The sequence below is a fragment of the Nicotiana sylvestris genome, chromosome 4 (genome assembly GCF_000393655.2).
Source record: "Nicotiana sylvestris chromosome 4, ASM39365v2, whole genome shotgun sequence".
NCBI classification, from domain to species: domain Eukaryota; kingdom Viridiplantae; phylum Streptophyta; class Magnoliopsida; order Solanales; family Solanaceae; genus Nicotiana; species Nicotiana sylvestris.
Window position 1 is genome coordinate 36,353,963 of NC_091060.1, and position 14,202 is coordinate 36,368,164.

General features: G+C 38.6%; 1 protein-coding gene across 1 annotated transcript; it reads right to left on the reverse strand.

The window, feature by feature from the left end:
- Window positions 1-11,954: 11,954 nt before the first annotated feature.
- On the reverse strand, window positions 11,955-12,833 carry LOC138889425 (uncharacterized). The gene has a single exon (XM_070172733.1). The coding sequence runs from the start codon at window positions 12,831-12,833 to the stop codon at window positions 11,955-11,957; it is 879 nt and encodes a 292-aa protein (XP_070028834.1).
- Window positions 12,834-14,202: the final 1,369 nt, after the last annotated feature.

Below are 14,202 nucleotides of genomic sequence, written 5' to 3' on the forward strand. Positions count from 1 at the left end.
AATTGATCCAGCAGCGTCAAATGGGCACAGGTTTATTCTGGTAGCTATAGATTATTTTACCAAATGGGTGGAAGCCAAGACGTTCAAGTCTGTGACCAAGAAAGCTGTGGTGGATTTTGTGAATTCGAACATTATTTGTCGGTTTGGGATACCGAAGGTGATTATCACAGACAATGGGGATAATCTTAATAGTCATCTAATGAAGGAGACATGTGAGCAGTTCAAGATTACTCATCGTCATTCTACTCCATACCGCCCTAAGGCAAATGGTGCGGTTGAGGCAGCCAATAAGAATATAAAGAAAATACTCCAAAAAATGGTGGAAGGATCTAGACAGTGGCATGAAAAGCTGCCTTTTGCATTATTGGGATAACGCACCACTGTTTGTACCTCGGTAGGGGAAACTCCTTACTATTTGGTGTATGGCACGGAAGCAGTGATACCCGCAGAAGTGGAAATCCCGTCTCTCCGAATCATAGTAGAGGCTGAGATCGATGATGATGAATGGGTGAAAAGCCGCCTTGAGCAGTTGAGTTTGATTGACGAGAAGAGATTGGCATCAGTGTGTCATGGTCAACTGTACCAACAAATAATGGCAAGAGCGTACAACAAGAAAGTGCGTCCGAGGAAGTTTGAAGTCGGACAGTTAGTGTTGAGACGTATTTTGCCTCATTAGGCAGAAGCAAAAGGAAAGTTTGCTCCAAATTGGCAGGGACCATTTGTCATAACCAGAGTGTTATCTAATGGTGCACTATATTTGCCATACATAGAAGGAAAATGTGTAGAAATGGCCATCAATTCCGATGCGGTCAAGAGATACCATGTATGATTTCTTTATTTTGATTGTACTTGTTTGTATTCGGCATACTTTAAAGATTGAAATGACGAAGGTATTTTGTTCTGTTATCTAAACACTTTTACCCTTTGTCATCCCTTTGAGCCTTGCTTATTTTCTTTCATATCCCTCTTTCGGAACCAATGTCACCATTAAGAAACGCGAGTGCAGAAGAAAAGAAAATGAAAAGAAAAGAAAGAAAAGTGAAAAGAAAGGAATAAAAGAAGGAGAAGAAAAGAAGAAGAAAATTGAAAGTGAAAAGTAAAAAGAAAAGAAAAAAAAGAAAATGAAGAAAAGAAAGGAAAAGAAGAGCGGAAAAGAAAAAAAAAACAATGTAGTCTCCATGACGTGAACTACGTTTGACTTGATCCCGAAAGGGTACGTAGGCAGCCTCTCTGAGGTTCAGTCATATCAAAATAAAATTCAAAAGTCCCCAAGCAAGAAACTGGGGCAGAATTCGTGGTTGTTGTAAGAAATCTGATTTCGAAAGTTGTAATTTTAACCCATTTTGAAATTGTTTTGAGCCTTTCATACCCTTTCTTTCTAACCCCGTCCAAAGCCCACATTACGGTCCAAAGAAAGACCTTCTAATCAGTCTTTGGAAAATGCCAAGTCAAGCAGGTAAAAGTAATTCCCGTCAGGGGCAACACTTTGGTACAAGTAAGGAGAGAAATTAAAATGAGAGAGTCTTATTGGTGAAAACCTTCATGGGTACCGTAAGGCAATGAGAGTTGAGAGAAATTAAAATGAGAGAGTCTTATTGGTGAAAACCCTCACGGGCACCGTAAGGCGAAAGTGAGTTTGAGAGATGAACGAGTGAAAGAGGTATGCTGGTGCAAATCTTTCAAGGCGCCGCAGGATGAACAGAGTTAAGGTTTGGGTAAAGTAATCAAGTGATGGAAATTCTGGGGAAACAAAATGTGGTGACCAAGAGCTGGTTAGTTGGGCAGATTGGGCCTATTAGTCCGAAATGCATGTTATGACTATTGGTACCAGCTCTTCCGGTCAGATAAGTTTCTTTCCCTTTTCCTTTTGTAGCAGTCATCTGGTTTTGGATTCTTCTTATCCTTAACCCGCAAAGTCATTGCATTTCATTTTCTTTTGGGTTCGTTTGTATAAGATGTTTTAATGTCAGTCTTGTTCAAAGCAAGTTAAAGCTCACTACCGGCTTCCACATTTGCAAAGCACAGCGTGGTCAGAGCGTACTAAGGATAACGTGATGTGAGAAGGGGTTACAAGGAATCACCGGAAGTTTCATCGGTAGAATGGCTTGGTAATGTCATGGAAGATGCAAAGGTTTGGATAAAGGGGTCAGAGGCAAAATAACAGCATGAGTATGAAATACTCGGTTCGTCAAAGGTCAGGGGGTTCGAAGGTCAGTCAGAAAGTCAAAGCAGTTCAGGGCAGTTCAGGAAGGCAATCGGAACAAAACAATGTAGTAGAAAGATCTCCAGCAAGAATGCCACCAACTAACCACCATTTTTGAACTGACAAATTTTCTTTGATTAAAACAGGGGCAGCAAAGTTCGTTTGTTTCAGGGGAACTCTCTGTGGAGAAAGGCAGTCACCAAAAAGGATTGCTTTTTGATTTTCAGGACCCTCCTAGAAAATGGGACCTAGTTTAAAGTTAAGAAATAGCATAATCTAGCATAAATGTATCCCAAAAGAATATAAGTTAGCTTAGAAGTCGGCATGTTCAAGAAAGGATTCATTTAGGAGTTTCCAGGACCCTCCTGAATAATGGGACTTAGCTTTAAGATTTCAATTAGATAACAACATTTAGCGTAAACTCTGTTGTAGGGTAGTATAATTCAGACATGAAAGTTGTCACCCTTAAGATAAAATTTGACCTTTGATTTTCAGGACCCTCTTGGATAATGGGGAGTAGTTTAAAGATCCTCTTAGATAGCAAGATTTAGCAGAAGTCACACCCGTAGAAGATATAACTTAGATTTTAATCCAACGTTTAGTTAAGAGTTGTCAGGACCCCCTGAATAATGGGGCCTAGCTTTCAAATCCTTAGTAATACTTGGTAATATGGTTTAGTTTTACAATCACATATGCCCCAGCCACCAAACTGGGGCAGAAAATTTTCTTTGTTTTGTCTATTTGAAGTCAGGAGCCCGCCTGGAGAGCAGGGAATACTTTCAAGCGCAACAGTCAGGAGCCCGTCTAAAGAACAAGGGAGTGCAATTTAAGTTTTAGATTTCAAATTCTTTGTTTTGTCTTTGGTGAAGTCAGGAGCCCGCCTGGAGAGCAGGGAATACATTTCAAGTTGAAGTCAGGAGCCCGCCTAGAGAACAAGGGAGTGCAATTTAAGTTTTAGCTTTCAAATTCTTTGTTTTGTCTATCTTGAAGTCAGGAGCCCGCCTGGAGAGCAGGGAGCACTCTCAAGTTAGAAGTCAGGAGTCCGCCTGGATAATAGAGGAATACATTCAAGTTCAGCAGTCAGGAGTACGCCTGGAGAACCGAGACATACAGTTCAAGTTTCAGTAATCGGGAGCCCACCCATACAACAAGGGAATACATTCAAGTTCAGCAATTTGAAGAAAGGAACAACACCTCAGTTTGTAGTTTGCAATGGTAACAAGGGATTTTACCAAGAAAACACAAGACAACAAGGCAACGAGGAAGTACGACAACAAGTTTGAAAAATTTAGATAGGATTTTGTAATTCATAGGTCATAGTTTAGTTTAGTTTCTTTTATTTTGCCATGGTGTAATAAGGAAAGTCAGCAAGCAGTAGCAACAGCAATCGCAGTGAAATCATAGCTCCTAGTAGTCCCATCTACCAGACACTCCTGAACTATACTGACCTGATTTCTGTTTAGCCCAGGATATGTAGGCAACTCCTGAAGCAGGGTGCGGTCAACGTTTTCAAAAAATGCTTCACACAGAATATGCGAACGGGCAAAAATCGCTCGTTTCCGCTCACTTATCTTTGCACGAAAACTCTTCGTGTTTCCGGGAAAAGAGGGGCAGCTGTGAGCACGTGATTTTTTCCCTAAGCTAATTATTCCCAAAAATTCAAACAAAACAATTTCTTTATTTTTACAATTTTTGTGAATTTTGGTGTCACTTTCTGATAGTTGTTTGCATTTTATTTGTGCATGTTAATTCATATGAAAATACAAAAATATGCATTTAGGATATAAGTTCATATTTTAGGATTAAGTAGGGGTTAATTTGTTTTGGAACAAAATATAAAAATCACAAAAATAGTCCATTTTGCATTTTAATCGTTTTAATTGTGAATTTGCCGTGAAATAGGTTTTTAATAATTTTAGAATTTAATTAATTTAGCTTTGACATCTATTAGAATTTTTATTTTTAATTGTGCACTCATAAAATTAGGGAAAAATAAAACAAAAATACAAAATGAAAAATGAGTAAAAGAAATAAAAAGAACAAAAAAAGGGGGAATAAATAAAGAGGGTTGCTCACAATTGGGCCATTTCAATTAAATTCACCCAGCCCAAAGAAAAAATCAGACCAAACACACCCCAGAAACCGGCCCAAACTCGTCCCTCTACCCGGTCCACCCCTCTTGCCCTCGAAACGACGTCGTTTCGTTCCCAGTTGATCCGGACCGTCGAGGTTATCAGATCTAACGGCCAGAACTTCCCTCTCGTTATTATATAAATGTCCGAAAATAACTCACCCCTCTCTCAGACCCCCCCTGTCCATCTCTAACCTAAACCATAAAAACCAGCCGCCCCCATATCCTTTCACCGGAGCTCGCCGGCGGTGAATGACACCTACTCCAAATTACCCCAAAATAACACCACGAGACCTCCTCTTCTCCCTCGTCATGAATCCACTACCTGTTTCCTTCAAATCCATCCCTAGCTCGTCGAATCCTCGATCAAAGATTCTCCGGCCAAAACCCAAAGTAACCCAATCACCACCAAATTAACACCATGTGACCGCCTGGGCCTCCTCTACCCAACCCCTATAGCCCTGTCTCTCGAATCTACCTGGAACATCTCGAATATCAAATCGAAGGTTTCCGACCAAAACCCTAATGCAAAATCTCCATGATTTCGGACCCTAACAACCCTAACCAGGTGTTTTCTTATGAAAACACGTGGTTAAGGATGTTACGGGTCAGAAATTTCGGGGGATTTGGAGAAATAACCACTGGCCGGAGCTCTTTGTTATCAGTGAGTTCTTGTTGGTATTTTCTTTTATTTTCAATTTCTTTTTCCTTTTCTGATTTTCTGCATGTGTGAATTCCATGGTCCATGTCTAGTTTAATTTGCGTTTTAAATTTTTTTCAATATTGTTCTAGTCTTGTGTCCTGATTTTTTGTGATTAAGTCTAGTTGTTTGTTTGATTTTAATATGTTCCAATTCCTCATCTTAGTTTGATTTTAGTTAAGCCGTTGATAATTTGTTAATTAGTTTTACTAAGTTTTGCTTGAATTAATTTCTGGTGTTCCATTAGTTTGGGTTAATTACTAATTAGTTCAGTTTTAGTTTAATTAATCATCATGATTTGTTGAATTTGGTTATAGTTGATAGTTTAATTTGGTCATTAATTTTGGGTTCAATTGCTAGACTCAATAAGAGTTTAAATCGGGATAGATGCAGAGTTTAGAAAATGTTTGGTTATAAATGTACTTTTAGTTTAAGTTCAGGGGTAGTTTAGGCACGGAAAAGGGCTGCTTTGTTAAAGAATAGTAATTTCAAAACCAAAATAAGGGTAGTATAGGTATTCTAGAGGTAGAAGAACACCCTAGGGCCTTCTAGAAGGGGGCCTTGGTGTAAGTTTCAGTTTTTAGAAGCAGTAACTTGAGTAACAAGTTAGGAAATGAGGGTGTTAACATGTGTAATAAGTTAGAAAATAAGGGACTAATAGGCAATTGAAAATCTGAAGTTTCCCCTTAGTTTTGCCTATAAAAAGCAGTCTTTATTGCTTTGTTGAAAGAGGTTGGAACCCCAAAAATTTCCCCCAAAACCCTCTCTGCAGATCTTAGCCTAAAATTTGAATTTCAAATCAATGGAAGTTCAAAAATCCTCTTCTAGATTTTAGTTTCGAAAAATCCAGTAGAAAATCCAAAAAAAATAGAAAACTCGAAAAAACAATTGTTACATTGCTTTTCCTTAGGCTATTTTGAACTCCGGCACTTAATTCAAGTTTCTATCTCAATTAGGATCTAAAACTGTTTGAATTCCTTTGTTTCTATTTGGTATTTGAGGTCTGAAGGTAATTTGGGTCAGCTGGGCATTGAGTCTGATTAAATCGAGTTGACTATGGTGATCTGTTAAGTGTGTGGATATGTTGGGTTCATTTTCTGGTTGCTTGATATAGTTTTGGGCTAATTTGTTGATTCTGCTGGGGTCTTCAATTCATTTTTGAACTGCTGAATCCTTTCTGGGCTGTTGTACTCGTTCGTTGACTGCTGTCGGGTTATAACTGGTTCCCTAGAACTGTTACTGCTGCTGACTTCTCATTTTTTTCTACTTGATTCGCACTTCAGGTACACACAGCTTCGAACTCACGTCAGTGTAACCTTGAACTGGAGTGGAAATAAAATGTTCATCAGATTCACGTGCGTGGATTACTTCTGTTGTTCGTAGTTAGATAGATTGTTTCACTTATTTGGTTTTTGTGTTACATGAACAATGGATGTAGGGCCTTTATAATCAGGACTGCTTTAGTTTGGTTTGGATTGTTCGGACTATTAATGTGTATTGGATTGTTAATATGTATTAGCTTAGTATGACTTTGTTTATTGATTAGTTAATGGTCGATATTAGTAATAACATAATTATGAAAGTTGAATTTAGGTCTTAATTTGTAGTTAGTAACTCAATACTTGAATAACAGCAAGTGGAAAAAAACGCCAGCATTAGCGTGAATCAATTTAGATTTGTTAGATTACTAGTGGGAAATTACAATTAACTCAGATTGTTGGACACATTTTTGTTTTTATGTTAGTGCATTCTTATTAAGGGTATTAAAATACTTGGTGTTGTTTTGGATTCCAAAGCAATAAATATATCCCATTTTGGAAATAATACACGCCATATTAGTATGATGAAAGGCCATTTTATCTACAGCCCTTATAAATGAAATTAATGCTCATGTTTGCCAATATGTACGTTGTTAAGTAAATGGAATGGTCTGGGTGGTCCACTGACTATGAAATAATGTGCAATTCGTTTAGGGACTCGTCATGGGCTCAAATTGTTCAGCCCTCTCTAGATGAAGCCTGGTTTATTTTGAACCACTTGTGGAAAGTGTCCTGCTTTACTCATTCAGTTACTGGGCATGATTGGTTGATATTGAATTATAAGAACTTGGTCCTTTCAACATGGTAATTAATTAGGATTTTTTTTATTTTAGAGACAAATAGAAAATCACAGTCACTTTTAGGTTGGCCTTTTAATAAAATAAAATGAGATGAGCATCGCCGAACAAAGATACAAATGTGGGGCCCTCAATAGTGTTATATGAAAGTTAATTAGAATTGGGGATGGCCGTTTAGCGAATCTCACGGCTTTCCCCAAATAATAATAATACGCTAGACTCTTTAAGCACGACTTTAATAAAATTACATTCTTAAATACGGGTGCACATTTATGTGACCCAAATCCAAATCTCAACGGAGTCGAAATGTGTTGACAATCACGGGTGCATTGATTGCGACGTGGTTCGAAACGCGTTTTCACGAAGTTGCAATTCTTTTAAAATATTGATAACAGCGGTTTACGAATAAAAGGCACACATGTATTAAATCAGATAAAATCAAATACAACAGTTAAGCGACAGTGCTAGAACCACGAAACCCGGGAATGCCTAACACCTTCTCCCGAGTTAACAGAATTCCTTATCCGGATTTCTGGTTCGCAGACTATGATACAAAGTCAAATTTTCCTCGGTTCGGGATTCAAAACCGGTGACTTGGAACACCATTAATTTTCCAAGTGGCGACTCTAAATAATTAATAATTAAATCCCGTTCTGATTGTCCTTTAAGTGAAAAAACTCCTTTACGCCCTCGCGGGCGTAGGTGAAAAAGGAGGTGTGACAGAATGGTGATTCTAAAAGAAGGAATGGCACCAAACGTAAGCTCCTTAAAATCTCTATTTTTCTTTTACTTTCGGCATACATCTCTATTGTTCACACCTCTTATTTTTATGTAGCTTAACCCAGGTAGAACCGTTTCGCCTAGGGGGATCCAGCTCCTAGTTTTCCAGTTGAAGTACTCTTCGCTCAAGTTATTTTTACGTAGCTTAACCCAGGTAGAACCTTTTTCTCCTAGGGGGATCCAGCTCATAGTTCCGGGTAGAAGTACTTTTTGCTCAGGTTATTTTTACGTAGCTTAACCCAGGTAGAACCTTTTTCTCCTAGGGGATCCAGCTCATAGTTCCGGGTAGAAGTACTCTTTGCTCAGGTTGTTTTACATAGCTTAACCCAGGTAGAACCTTTTCACCTAGGGGGATCCAGCTCATAGTTCCGGGTAGAAGTACTCTTCGCTCAGGTTGGTTTTACGCAGCTTAACCCAGGTAGAACCTTTTCACCTAGGGGGATCAAGCTCATAGTTCCGGGTAGAAGCACTCTTCGCTCAGGTTGTTTTACATAGCTTAACCCAGGTAGAACCTTTTCACCTAGGGGGATCCAACTCATATTCCGAGTAGAAGTACTCTTCGCTCAAGGTGTTTTACGTATCTTAACCCAGGTAGAACCGTTTTGCCTAGGGGGATCCAGCTCATAGTTCCGGGTAGAAGTACTCTTCGCTCAGGTTGTTTTATGCAGTTTAACCTAGGTAGAACCTTTTCGCCTAGGGGGATCAAGCTCATAGTTCCAGGTAGAAGTACTCTTCGCTCAGGTTGTTTTACATTAGCTTAACCCAGGTAGAACATTTTCGCCTAGGGGAATCCAGCTCATAGTTTCGGGTAGAAGTACTCTTCGCTCAGGTTGTTTTTACGTAGCTTAACCCAGGTAGAACCGTTTCGCCTAGGGGGATCCAGCTCATAGTTTTCGGTAGAAGTACTCTTCGCTCAGGGTGTTTTACGTAGCTTAACTCAGGTAGAACCATTTCGCCTAGGGGATCCAGCTCCTAGTTTCCGGGTAGAAGTACTCTTTGCTCAGGGTGTTTTACGTAGCTTAACCAAGGTAGAACCATTTTGCCTAGGGGGATCCAGTTTGTAGTTCCGGGTAGAAGTAATCTTCGCTCAGGTTGTTTAATAAAGTTTAACTCAGATCGAACATTTTTTCACCTAAAAGGATTCAACACTTTATCAATAATGCATGGTGCTAACACTCGATTCTATTTCCTACTAGTAAGAGAAGGTACCAGCCCCTGATTACATTTCCTTTCAGTAGTACGGGATACTGATCCCTGGTTACATAATCATTCGTTACCAAATTTTATCTCTTTCAGCTAGTTTATACTACTATTTCTGTCTGTCTTTTCAATAAATTAGATAATTTACAGATTTCTCTAATAACTCACAAAATTTTCCTAGTGCGAGACTGGGGCAGAATTTTTTTTTGTTCGTTTTTGATGGTTTTGCAGGCTCAGCCGTATAGCACAAGTGAAGATTAAAGCTTGCAGTTTCAGTTTCTCATCAGAAGGAAGAAGTTTTTCGATCACAGGATAGTTGGAGTTAACTTTGACAATGTGTCAGTAACCTAGCTTCTCAAGATTCATCTTATCAATTTTAGATCAGGAAAGCAAGCAACTGAAATTGAGTCATAATCGTTTCGTCAAAGAGTATCAAAATCCAATCTAAGGTCAACGCAAGTGAGCAGGTCAAGAATCAATATTTGACTCCAGAAGACGCATAGATAGGAATTTTGTACTCTTACTTTGCAGACATATATAGTACTCTTCTCTTTTTCTTTTTTGATGTAAGAAGCGAGTAACAGCAATAGCAACAGCGACAGCAACAGCAGCAACAGTCTTAACTCTAGTGTTCGGTAGTCCCAGCTACCAAATTTTTTCAGAACTACACTGACCTGATTCCTTTATAGCCAAAGATATGTAGGCAGCCTCGGAAGCAAGGTTCGGTCACCTTTTTTTTCAAAAAAAAATAAAATTGCTTCCATTGGAGTGACATGTGAGCAAAAATTAGCTATGACATTCACTTTTCTTTGCACGAAAACTCTTCATGTTCTCGAGCAAAGAGGGGCAGCTGTGAACACCTAATTTTTGCACTATTTTAACACCTCCTAAAGTTATTAGTGTTTTGTTATTTTAATTATTTTTCTCAATTTTTGTGACTTTAATTGCATATTTCCTATCATAAAATACTAAAAAAAAATAGTTCTTTCTTCATTTGTGCATTTTAAGAATTAACTAGCTGTTCAGTTGGTGAATTAATCTAGTTAATTGATCATTAGAATAAGTTATTTAATTAATTTATTTGTGTAAAATTAGTTTAATAAGTAGGATTAAGGAAGAAATTTGGCCAAATTTGAAAGAAAAAGTGTCCAAGAGTGCAAGATAAAGGGCTGCCATTGAAAGGGTCTGAAACGACGTAGTTTTGCCTCAAAACTACGTCATTTCACTAAATGAAACAAGATCAAATCATACCCATCCATTCCATCTTGATCCAATAGATCTCATTCACTCTTGGCTTAGGTATTTAAAGCCTCAAAAATTTGAAAATTGTCCTCATTTTCACCCATAATTCTTTTCTCCTTCTTCTCTCTTCTCTCTCTCTTCACTCTCTCTACGCCGCCCTAGCTCCGCCCACCGCCGCCGGCCGGAAATCGCCGCTGCCGGTGGACCACCCTACACCCTTCTCTTGAGCGCTTCATTGAGCATTTCTCTTTCCTATCCCGTCCTTACGCTACGCTATCCATAAGGTTGACCTAGCCCTCTCTTCTCTCTCTTTGTCCACGCGAAGATTCCATTCCTTTCCTTTCCTAGCCTATTCAATGTGGTCATGTATGTAATAGAATTCAATGGGAAGACCTCCTAGTTGGACCCAGACTGCGATGGTAGTGAATGTGGCCTCAGCTCCCACAAATGCAGGCTCCCAAAGCCTTAGACTGAGATAGTACCACAAAGCAGGGGTTAACATAAATGACTCTATGGAAGTCCTCTCCCACTTGAAAGCTAAATAAGGAGAAGAAGTGCCCCAAATCAATGCATTCCATTCTTAGCAGAGGTTCCTTCCATATAATCCCTCGAAGTACTTCGCTCACCTTCGAAGAGTGAAAGGATCATTCAAAGCAGACTAAAGGCATAGGGCAAAGGAGCTTAGAAGGGTGACGGAGGGGAGTAGTAAGGTATGAAATCACTTAGATAGAAGCATGTTGGATGACGGAACGATGACTTCATGCTTAAATTATAAATTAGAGATTTCTGACCTTGAGAAATGACGTAAGTGATAGATGGAATCGTTCAGTAGGCTAGTTTCCATTTTCGATTGAGAAAGCGGCGGGCCCAGTGAGCTCTCCAATAGTGCACCGAAACGGGGCCGGAGAGACGGTAAACCTTAGATCGGCTAAGATCGAATTGAACTGTCTTTGATTGAGCGAATAGCATACGAAGTTCGTGGCTGATTTTTGTTTTATTTTTATTTTTTTAGATCTTATTTTGGTCTATTATTAATTATTTTAGCATTAGTTTTTGAAGTTTAAAATGTCAAATTTTCTGTTTTTGCACTTGTTGAAGTAGTAAAATAGTTTTGTGTTGATAAAAGTGAGGTAGTGAAAAATACTTAAGAGTATATGGTACTTGTTTAATTGTTTATTTACTACTTCAAGACTCTTTGAGTACAACACTCAAAAGTCAAATTGTTTGGTAAGAAAATGTAGACTTTTGGACAGTGTTTGAATAAAAGTCTGTCTTTGAATAGTGGAGAGCAGATTTTGTTTGAAATACTTGACAAGATTTGAACCAGAAAGTCTGGCATTTTGAATTTAAGAGCAGATTTGTAGAAAAATCTGTCAAAAAGATTGATTTTTAATTTTTTTGAAATAGCTGATTGTTTTTTTTTTTTGGTAATTATATTTTCATTAATCACCAAAAGAGGCCTTTACAAATCAGTAGAGTCATCCTCGACTCACTTACTCTTTACATAATATCTAAGTCTACCTATTCTATGAGCAGTACATAAGGAAATTATACAAAAGGCTGATTAGTTGCTACATTGCTTTCAAAATCTAAGCTGTTGTAATCTTGCTCTCATTCCTCCTTGAGCTCGGATGTTACAAACACATGCCATTTCTCTTGCTACCTGCTCTGTTGTCCTGCTTGTCCCCTCAAATATTCTACTATTTCTCTGCCTCCAAAGCCCATAGACATATTCTGCATATACCATTTTCAGAAGTCTGGCTGCACATGACTTCCCCTTAGCTTTTGTTGTTATCCATGCCATCTTCTGTGCATAATCATGGTTGGTATTCACCTGGATTTGTGTCCATTGTATAAGTCTTCCCCATACTGCTTTGGCAAAACTGCACTCACCAAACAAATGTGTGTGTGTTTCATTTGTTCCATTGCACAAACAGCACATTGTATTCACTTGTATTCCCCATTTTGCAAGTCTATATGTTGTCATTAATCTGCCATGGCATTGCATCCACATGGTAAATCTTGTTTTAGGCCTAGCATCATTGTGAAACATTAAAGCTCTCCAAGTCACCCTGCTATGATTTCCTAGCATGCCCAGATATATATGTTTGATGCTACTCTGATTGAGTTGCGCTGTAGGCAGTTGTTGAATTATCCCTCTAGCCTCTATGATCTTTTTCACCATCCAACTGGCCTGTTGGGGTATGTCCATCTCCATTATGCTTTGACTTTTTATGTAGTAAGTATGTATCCATTTCATCCACATCTTATCTTTTTTCTTTGCGAAATCCCAATAGACTTTACTGATAGCAGCTCTATTCCAGATTCTAATGTTCAGAAGATTATATCCTCCAGCAGATATAGGTAAACACATTCTATCCCATGCTATCAAAGTTCTCTTGGTGATTGTATTAGCACCAGCCCAAATATAGCTTCTGCAATATGATTCAATCAGACTCATCACCTTAGCTGGGATAATGAATAATTGAGACCAATAGGATTGAATCCCAAAAATGACTGTTTGGACTAACTGTACCCTACCAGCATAAGATAACTTTCTAGCAGTTCAAGATGAAATTCTTGCAACTATTCTGTCAATCAGTGGTTGCCATTGCATAGCTGTTATCTTCTTTGTATCCAGGAGAATGCCTAAGTATTTGAAAGGTAACTCCCCAAGTGAGTATCCAGTCTTCTGTAATATTTCCTTTTTAGTAACTTGTTCAACCCCTCCAAAATAGATTGCACTCTTATTAGGATTAGCAAACAGTCTAGATGCAGCAGAGAACTGCATGAAGCAGGCATGTAGAGTAGTGACAGATTTGCAATCCCCTCTAGCAAACATCAATAAATCATCTGCAAAGCTGAGATGTGTTATATCAAGCTTACCACATCTAGGATGATACCTATACTCCTTATTATGTTTCAGTCCTCTGAGCAGCCTACTTAGATATTCCATTGCAATTGCAAACAAGAATGGTGATATAGGATCACCCTGTCTGAGTCCTTTGGCAGCTTCAAAAGGCTTTGTTAGTTCCCCATTTATCATAATTGAATAACTCACAGAGGTTACACATGCTGTCACCCAATTGATGAATTTTGTAGGAAAACATAGATACTCTAGCAATTGTTTCAGATACACCCACTCAACTGAGTCATAAGCTTTCATCATATCAACCTTCAACATACATCTAGGAGATATATGCTTCCTACTATAAGCCTTAACAAGTTCATGGGCAAGTATGATGTTATCTGCTATCTTCCTCCCTGGGATAAAACCTGCTTGAGCTTCCGAAATGATATATGGCATGATCTTTTGTAGTCTACCAGCTATGACTTTGGAAATGAGTTTGTATAGTACAGTGCAGCAGGCTATAGGTCTAAAATCCCTAATAGTCACTGGGTTGGGGATCTTTGGTAGCAAAGTAATAGTAGTGCAATTGATTGCTGGAAACATCATCCCTGTATGGAAAAATTCTTTCACCGAAGCACACATTTCATCTTTGATCAGTGGCCAAGCTTTCTTATAAAATTCAGCATTGTACCCATATATACCTGGTGCTTTATCACTTCTTATCCCTTTCAAAGCTTTTTCTATCTCTTGACAAGACACTTCAGCTATCAAATCTTGTTGTTGCTGCTTTGTTAAGGTAGGTCCTCTCCTTATCACCATTTTATCTCCTGCTGGCAGGACATGTGCACTAGTACCCATTAAACTTTTGTAGAAGGATATTATCTCCCCTTTTATAGCTTCATGATCTGTTATGATGTTTCTTGCCAATGTTTGCAGCTCATCAAGATATTTCCTCTGTTGTCTGTCCTTTATCATTGCA

What these genes read in the sequence shown, in the direction of transcription:
- LOC138889425 (XM_070172733.1), bottom strand. Translation starts at nt 12,833, where the DNA reads ATGAGTCTGATTGAATCATATTGCAGAAGCTATATTTGGGCTGGTGCT.